This window comes from Lithobates pipiens, unplaced genomic scaffold (genome assembly GCF_037356315.1).
Source record: "Lithobates pipiens isolate NorthernLeopardFrog02 unplaced genomic scaffold, aLitPip1_a1.2 Scaffold_22, whole genome shotgun sequence".
In the NCBI taxonomy this organism is placed as follows: Eukaryota; Metazoa; Chordata; class Amphibia; order Anura; family Ranidae; genus Lithobates; species Lithobates pipiens.
The window spans coordinates 327063867-327073291 of NW_027507784.1; the positions used below are offsets into that span (position 1 = coordinate 327063867).

General features: G+C 43.3%; 1 protein-coding gene across 2 annotated transcripts in view; it reads left to right on the forward strand.

Moving 5' to 3' along the window:
* Window positions 1–9109, forward strand: part of CDKL4 (cyclin dependent kinase like 4) — a 42294-nt gene extending 33185 nt beyond the window's left edge. For both annotated transcript variants that reach the window (XM_077449597.1, XM_077449596.1), the window contains exons 9-10: window positions 2636–2758; window positions 5596–9109. In XM_077449597.1, coding sequence (XP_077305723.1) covers window positions 2636–2758; window positions 5596–5697 — 225 coding nt within the window. In that variant the 3' untranslated portion in view covers window positions 5698–9109. The remainder of the gene's footprint in view (window positions 1–2635; window positions 2759–5595) is intronic.
* The last annotated feature ends 316 nt before the right edge of the window (window positions 9110–9425 follow it).

Below are 9425 nucleotides of genomic sequence, written 5' to 3' on the forward strand. Positions count from 1 at the left end.
TGATGCTTTTTGCATTTTGCAAAGATGATTTCCTATGGAGCACGTTCACATTAATGCATTTGTGTGCCTGTAAGTTTTTGGAAAGGGTCAGGGATTTTTTTCCCCTGCAAAATGCAGCATTTTGCATGTAATAGACTTCAATGGACCTGCAACTGAAGTCCTGTGTTTTTACCGCTATTTGCATTTTGCGTTTTGTGTCGGGAAGCCGGCCACCGCGTCCTTGGCAACAGTTGAGTCATCAGCTGTCAGCAGGCTGCCCCGCTGACAACTGAATGTAAAAAATAAATAAATAAATAATTGCCGGCTAAAAACAAATTCACGAAAAAAAAAAAAAACTACTTGGGGTCCCCCCCAGTCCATACCAGGCCCTTACCCCGGGCATTCAGCCCGGCAGGTCAAGGACCTCCGAGAATGCAGCCACCCCTGAACCATACCAGACCACATGCCCTCAACATGGGGATGGGTGCTTTGGGGCAGGGGGGCTCTGCGCTCTCCACCCCAAAGCACCTTACCCTACGTTGATAATAATGCCACACTGAGACATGAGTAAGGACATATCTATTCACTAGGGAGCAGGAAATTGCCCTTGATGCAGGGTTTACGACTATGGGCGTGCTGGCATCCAGTTCTAGTATGTAAATGTCCTATCTGTAAGCTGCTTTAACCCCATGTTCCTTAACTCTTCTGCCTGCCTCCCACTCCTGGCAAACTTCTCACCTTGCCCTCTTCCAAGATGGCTTCCAGGTAGTCTTGCCCCCACTCCAAGATGGCCCCTGGGGGAGTTTTTGCCCAAACCAAAGATGGCCCCCACGGAAGCTCTATCAACTTCACCTCTTCAGCATAATGTGTTATTCTCTTGAATGTAGACACTTAGCTTTCTCTTCCACAATTGCCACTAGAATGCATACTGAAACACAGTGCAGCTGTAGCCCATCCGAGAGGAGATGTAACATACGACTTATGAGGCCACTCACAGATAAATTCCAAAAAATGAGAAAACATACTTATCTTGAAAATGCCTGCAGTGTCACAGTTTAATGGATCCACTCACTTCTGGGAGGCAGGCTCCAGACACAGACAGCTCTTCTGAGGAACAAATTCCTGGCTGCACTGCTATATGTGGGGCTAGTTAGCACCCGATTTTTCACCCTAAAAGATCCACAGAAGGGGCTCCCTGCCTTATCAGAGCATTTAGGTCAAGGTCAAGGTCAGGGACTGCGCTTACAGGAGAGGCCAAACCTGAGCGGGTTTCTTCGCTTCACACTGGCTGTGAGTTCCATGCATGGGCTGTTGTGTGAGTGTTAACTTTTTATAGCTATGCACTGGTCCTGTGGGTGGAAATAGGCAGCGCTACCATAATACGTATGCTGCCATGGAGGCACCAGGAAAAAGTTTTGCCTATAGTTCCACTTTAAACTTCAGAAATGCTGAAATTACTTAATTTTTTAATTAATTTAATTTTAGTCAACTTAAATTTATATATATATATATATATATATATATATATATATATATATATATATATATAAAAAAAAAACATAAAGGTGAACCGTGAATACCGTAACTTTAATAAATGCCTGATTGCACAATGCAAGTAGTATTGAATACACTATATTGTCCCAGTCTTAGTCCGTAGGGTACAATATTGACTTGGCCACCCTTTGTAGCTATAATAGCTTCAACTCTTCTGGGAAGGCCGTCCACAAGGTTGACAGGGGAATGTTTGACCATTCTTGAAGAAGAGCATTTGTAAGGTCAGGCGCTGATGTGTACGAGAAGGCCTGGCTCATATAACATTAGGCTAAACCCAACTACTGAAAAACAACCCCACACCATAATCCCTCCATCAAATGATTTGGACCAGTGCACAAAGCAAGGTCTATAAAGACATGGATGAGTGACTTAACTGGCCTGCACAGAGTCCTGACCTCAACCTGATAGAACACCCTTGGGATGAATTAAAGCGGAGACTGGGAGCCAGGCCATCTTGTCCAACATCAGTGCCTGACCTCACAAATGCTCTTCTGGAAGAATGGTGAAACATTCCCATAGACACACTCCTAAACCTTGTGGACGGCCTTCTCAGAAGAGTTGAAGCTGTTATAGCTACAAAGGGTGGGCCAACTCAATATTGAACCCTATGGACTAATATTGGGATGCTATATAAGTTCATGTGCGTGTAAAGGCAGACATCCCAATACTTTTGACAACATAGTGTATGTATCTGGAAAAAAAAAGAAAGAATCAAGGCCTTGTCCAAGGTGCGCTGTACCCCATTTACCCACCGAAACAATGGACACTCAGTATTCAGTAAAGAAGCTTGTCTTGCAAATTGTGGCTCCTTTTCAAGTCCTGTGTGTGCCTCTCTTTTAGCATATATATACAGTATATACTGTATATTGATCTCTGGATCCTTTTCCTACACAATTCAATACTGTCTGTACTATGGGTATCTCACTGTAAATTATGTGGGCTCTAATTCATTATAGTGTTATTTTGATACTTGCACAGACAGTAATGTATAAGCCATGCATTCACCTTCATGTTATATTTGAAGGATGCTGTGCATCATGCAGAGACATTTCCGGCTTCTTACTGAAGAAGTTTGCTAATATTTGTACCCCCTCTCCTTTAGGGCTGCCTGCGGATGGATCCTGAAGACAGACTGACCTGTGAGCAGCTCCTGGAGAGTGCTTACCTAAACCCCGCCCGTGAGGAGCCAGAAAAGAGGAATAGGAAGGGGAGGAGGCGGCAACAGGTGAAGCCTCGCTATAGAATTTGTAAATACATTTTAAAAAGTCAGTCAGACGTTTACTTTTCTCACTTTGGAGGCCGCTTGGCAAGTCACTAAGGAGAGAGAATCCCTCACACATTTAGAAGCTGTAAGGTCAGGCTCTGAACAGGGAAACAACTGTCAGATCCTTTACTGTGGATTAGAGTTTAGGGAGAATCAGATGGCTAATCCATGATAAGGGATCACCTGAACAAATCCCTGAACAGCAATTTCTACAGGTTAGATATTTAAAGCTGAACTCCAAGCAAATAGATTACACGGGTAAAATGCACATATGGAGCTTATCTGCTAAAAACTGTCATTTTGTCCATTTGGGACCTCAAATTTATACAGCATTGTGAAATAGCACAGCCCATGACCTGAATTTTTTTTTTACTTGCAGTTACCCAACAAGTTAGGTCACCTCCCTGCTCTCTTCCTGTGATTGGACAATGAAATTGTAGCAGCACACCAATGAGGTCACTTCTCTCCTCCTGTCCGGATATTGCTTCTCAGCACACTAAAATGCAATAGACCAGCTTTTCTCAACTTTTTTTTTGTATTTATTTTTTTAACACAGAGGGACCCTGAAATAACTTTCAAATCTCAGAGAAACCTTGCCAATAATCACTACATACATTAGTGTGATGGTCAGTGGGAAGAATGCCCCTTACATTTGTGGTCAGTGGGAAAAATTCTCCTTACATTTGTAATCTGTAGGAAGAATGCCCCTTACATTGGTGATCAGTGGGAAGAATGCCCCTTACATTGGTGATCAGTGGGAAGAATGCTCCTTACATTGGTGATCAGTGGGAGGAATGCCCCTTACATTGGTGATCAGTGGGAAGAATGCCCCTTACATTGGTGATCAGTGGGAAGAATGCTCCTTACATTGGTGATCAGTGGGAGGAATGCCCCTTACATTGGTGATCAGTGGGAAGAATGCTCCTTACATTGGTGATCAGTGGGAAGAATGCTCCTTACATTGGTGATCAGTGGGAAGAATGCTCCTTACATTGGTGATCAGTGGGAAGAATGCTCCTTACATTGGTGATCAGTGGGAAGATTGCTCCTTACATTGGTGATCAGTGGGAAGAATGCTCCTTACATTGGTGATCAGTGGGAAGAATGCTCCTTACATTGGTGATCATTGGGAAGAATGCCCCTTACATTGGTGATCAGTAGGAATAATGCCCCTTACATTGGTGATCAGTGGGAAGAATGCTCCTTACATTGGTGATCAGTGGGAAGAATGCTCCTTACATTGGTGATCAGTGGGAAGAATGCCCCTTACATTGGTGATCAGTAGGAAGAATGCCCCTTACATTGGTGATCAGTGGGAAGAATGTTCCTTACATTGGTGATCAGTGGGAAGAATGCTCCTTACATTGGTGATCAGTGGGAAGAATGCTCCTTACATTGGTGATCAGTGGGAAGAATGCTCCTTACATTGGTGATCAGTGGGAAGAATGCCCCTTACATTGGTGATCAGTGGGAAGAATGCTCCATGCATTTGTGATCAGTGGGAAGAATGCTCCTTACATTGGTGATCAGTGGGAAGAATGCTCCTTACATTGGTGATCAGTAGGAAGAATGCCCCTTACATTGGTGATCAGTGGGAAGACTTCTCCTTGCATTGGTGATCAGTAGGAAGAATGCCCCTTACATTGGTGATCAGTGGGAAGAATGCTCCATGCATTGGTGATCAGTGGGAAGAATGCTCCTTACATTGGTGATCAGTGGGAAGAATGCTCCTTACATTGGTGATCAGTAGGAAGAATGCCCCTTACATTGGTGATCAGTGGGAAGACTGCTCCTTGCATTGGTGATCAGTGGGAAGAATGCTCCTTACATTGGTGATCAGTGGGAAGAATGCTCCTTACATTGGTGATCAGTGGGAAGAATGCTCCTTACATTGGTGATCAGTGGGAGGAATGCCCCTTACATTGGTGATCAGTGGAAAGAATGCCCCTTACACTGGTGATCAGTGGGAGGAATGCCCCTTACATTGGGGATCAGTGGGAGGAATGCCCCTTACATTGGTGATCAGTGGGAGGAATGCCCCTTACATTGGTGATCAGTAGGAAGAATGCCCCTTACATTGGTGATCAGTGGGAAGAATGCCCCTTACATTGGTGATCAGTGGGAAGAATGCTCCTTACATTGGTGATCAGTGGGAAGAATGCCCCTTACATTGGTGATCAGTGGGAAGAATGCCCCTTACATTGGGGATCAGTGGGAGGAATGCCCCTTACATTGGTGATCAGTGGGAGGAATGCCCCTTACATTGGTGATCAGTGGGAAGAATGCCCCTTACATTGGTGATCAGTGGGAAGAATGCCCCTTACATTGGTGATCAGTGGGAAGAATGCTCCTTACATTGGTGATCAGTGGGAAGAATGCCCCTTACATTGGTGATCAGTGGGAAGAATGCCCCTTACATTGGTGATCAGTGGGAGGAATGCCCCTTACATTGGTGATCAGTGGGAAGAATGCCCCTTACATTGGTGATCAGTGGGAAGAATGCCCCTTACATTGATAGTCAGTGGAAAGAAGGAAGAATGTCACACTTTACAGACAGCTAAAAAGATCACTGGTGTAGATGACTACAAATCTGAGAGGCAGAATTACTTATTCCTCAAAGCTGTCCTAACAACCTCGTAGAGTTCCATGGAACACTGGTTGAGAAAGCCTTCAGTAGACTATAGTTGTACCGGTCAGTTTATATACATTACTCTGGACCATTATACATAAAATGTAGACCCTGGCCCACCGCAGTACATCCTAGTGTCCCACTCATGTGTGTGATTTTCTCTCTGCAGACTCAACTCCTTCCTCATATTCCCGGAAATGGAGTCTCTCCAGCCCCAGAGGGGAAAAACAAACCCCGTCCACAGAAGTTTGACCATTTCCCCAACATTTAGAAGCTCCAAGGACTTCATGTCTGCTTCAAAGTCATACGAGGGATACCTGGAGTGGAAGTCTGCCACTGCTATTCTGATAGCCTTTTTAGTGCAAAAAACAAAAAAACGACTTTACACAAAAAAAATAAAAAATTCAGAAAAATATGTAAAAACAACTGTGACTGCTACAAGTCTCATTACCCTGTGGGATAGATCTGATGACCTCTCTGTTCTCTGTGACTCTTCACTGGGGTTTTGTTAAAGGGGCATCTTCAATTTATGCCCTGCAACAGCCCCCTCTGATCTCAGGATACAACAGTTATTAGAGGCACATGTCAATAATCCATGGGGCAATTCAAATGTTCACTATGGAAAGAAGTTCATGTTGGCATGTTTCATTTAATCCATCAAATGTTCTCTATGGGCCACTCAAGAGGATGACCCACCCCTTATATCATCCTAAATCATTGGATCTAATTTAAACCAAGACTCTACCTCTCCTGTCCTATTATTGTAAGGCCTTGTATATGCCTTGTAGTTCCACATCCAATATACGTAGAAGGATAAGTCAAAAGTGCACCAGACACGAAGACCAGCTCTCTCATACATGGATGTAAAGGTGAATCTACCCATAGATTTAATGTTTTGGTGAAAGCTGGGGCCTGTCATAAAACATGGAGGCTGTTGCTAGTAATGACTTTCGCTAAAATTGTTAGATTTCTGGTTGTCACACTGGCCTTTTTGCAATTCTCAGGATATTTCAGCCAGCTTTTGAAAGCCAACAAGAACCATAGGTGCTAATCTACCATTCACTAATTCAATCAACCTCAATTGTTCTTTCAAGTTATTGTTGACCCTGGAGGTCCACAGCATACCCCACCTATGACACAGGTCCTGGAATACCTCCAGGTATGGGGACCACTGACCCAGATCCAGACATTGTCAGCTGACGAAATCTGCCTACCAATTGTCCACACCTGGGAAATCAGAATTGACAATGATCTTTTGGCTTTTATACTTTGAGCCTTATGGCTTCAAAAAGGACTCACATAAGAACACTTTTGACCTGCATATTTATTCCAGATAAGCTAAAAAAATGATTTTCAGAGAAACATTAGTAGTGGCAACCTCCATACTTTTACGATGGCAGGTTAACTGCAAACCACCAAAGTTTCTCACCTCTCTGGGATTCTGCTAGTGAGACTGAGCAGGAGTTAAGGAATGTGCACCACCTAGTGCAGCCCTTATAAAAAAGACCAGCCTGTAAAGAAAAGTGTTAATCCTTACATCTCCCACCATCAATTAGACAGGTAAGTGCACAGCAAGGCCTTTTCTTTACAGGTTTGGCGTTTGCTAAAGCTGAACTCCAGTCCTTTGTTAACTTTCCCACTTCTGTAGTAATGCTGTAATAAGCGTACGTCTCAAGGCTATACCAGAGGAAAATACCTTATTCCTTGCTCCTGCAAGCTTCCCCTTCGATGAGTTCAGCTCGAATTTCCAATGTGCTGGCTCATTAAGATAATATATTTCTTGTGAAACAATAATTAAAAATACCACTAAACAATAAATGTCCACCAAAATGAAAGTCATAAGTCTCTATGCAAGAATTCCAATCAACAAACAAGTCTTCTTGTGCTCATACAACTGTGGTTCTCTTAACTGATCTATGCTGCAAGCTTCATATGTGCATCACCAGTTGTGCTCTCACCTGGCCTTTTTGACCTTACAGAATATGCAGGGTCAAAATAAATGTTTGTCCCCTGTAAATGGGCTTGCGGTTCTCTGCAGCACTCCTCCAGTGGTCCCAGGAGATTTTTACACAGATCATAGCAGCTCACAAGTACCGTATTTATCGGCATATAACACGCACCTTCATTTTAAGAGGGAAGTTTCAGGAAAACACCTTACATTTTAAATAAAGAACTTCGAAGCAAAATAAGGGTAGAGTGCCCATCAATGCAGCCTTATCAATGCCCATCTGCAGCCTCAAAATTGCTCATCAATGCAGCTTGATCAATGCCCATCTGCAGCCTCACCATTGCCCATCAATGCAGTTTGATTAATGCCCATCTGCAGCCTCCCCATTGCCATGAATGCAGCCTGATCAATGCCCATCTCAGGGAGGGGAGTTGGATGAGCGCCGTCAGATTACATACAGCGAGAATCTCCTGTTTACTTGGCGGCCTCTTTAATACAAATTCCCACCTCCTGGACCTGCTTCTATGATAGACAGAACACTGGTCCAATGCCAGCCCAGGAGACGGGACTTCCTATTACAGAGGCCGCTGAGTAAACAGGAGATTCTTGCTGTACGTAATCTGACGGCACTCGTCACGCCCCCCTCCCGCTTCTCTCCAAGGCAGCCCAAATTACAGTATTGGCGTATGACACGCACACACTATTTGCAACCGATAAGCAGGGTGAAAAAGTGAGTGTCATACGCCAATAAATACAGTAACATGCTATTGTTTTTCTGGTTTATGCCCCAATAAAGTATAAGTATACTCTACAATATTTTTCAGCCAAGGGAGCTGCTATCTTGGCCTCTGTTTGATCTTCAACTGCCATGATGCTACACATGTGATCAGTTATGACATCCACCATTGGTTGGTTTGAAAGTTTGATTGGGAGCACACTGGAATGAGCCGGGAATTTAACGGTTCTTAAAATAGGTAAATCGATGGGTTTACTTCCACTTGAAGTTGCTCCTCATTCATCGCTGGTTGTGTGGTCCACTCCTCTTTTGAAGTCATCATAAATACTAAGCAGTTCTTTGCTGTATGTGGCAACGGTAGGGGGTCTACCCACTTTGCAGGAGTGAGGAAGATCAGAAGCAACTTTCTCTGTTACAGGTCCCCAGAGTTAACAAGAATGAGAGGCTTACTGGAAAAGAATTAGGCTACCAAAGGGCGTTTTATAGACCTTGACCAGTCCAGCTTGGATTTTTTTTTTTTTTATCCAAATTAGCCTAACACCTTTTTTGCAATTGTCTGTGGGAAGAATATTTATAACAGTTGTGGTCAGTTGGAAGAATCCGTATTGGTGTGTGTGGCAACTTATCCGAAAATCTAAAATCGCTCACTGCTCAAGGAAGCCCTAGCAACCTCTGCAGAAACCCTCGCTGAGGAAGGCTGATCTGGAGTATGGGGGATACACTGGGGGTGACTGGTAAAATCCAAGAGCAGGTGGAACCAAAACAATGGCAAAGAGCACTTGCTGCTGAAATTCCATAGGATGTAGAATCTGCCTCAACCTGTAACTAAAGCTTCACTTTTGGGTGAACTGCCTGTTTAATAATGTCTAAGCTTCTGCAAACGTAAAGCTGGTTAGCTGCCATAAGTAACTGCATGTATCATATATGACCTAGAAATGGAAATACCATATCCCATTGTGCCTTTCCAGTAGATTAAAATGTTACAGATTAAGTGTGAAATTTGACTGAAGTGTCTGTATCGTGTGTGTTTGTTTTTTCCCTTACCTTATATGATGGGGTAACTCTTATATTCAGTTGGAGCACAATATCTACTGACCATAGCAACCAGATTCTTTCGTAAAAGCAAACCAGAAAGTTTATGGGTTGCCATGACAAGTGATTGTGATCTATAAAGAAGGTCCATTCCACAAAACAACTTAATATATAAGAAAATTATATATAGATATTTCCAAAATCAATAAGCTGTTTGATTTTGTGTTTTGCAAATAATGGTATCTACAGTTAGGCCCATACAGGTATTTGTTAATAAATACAC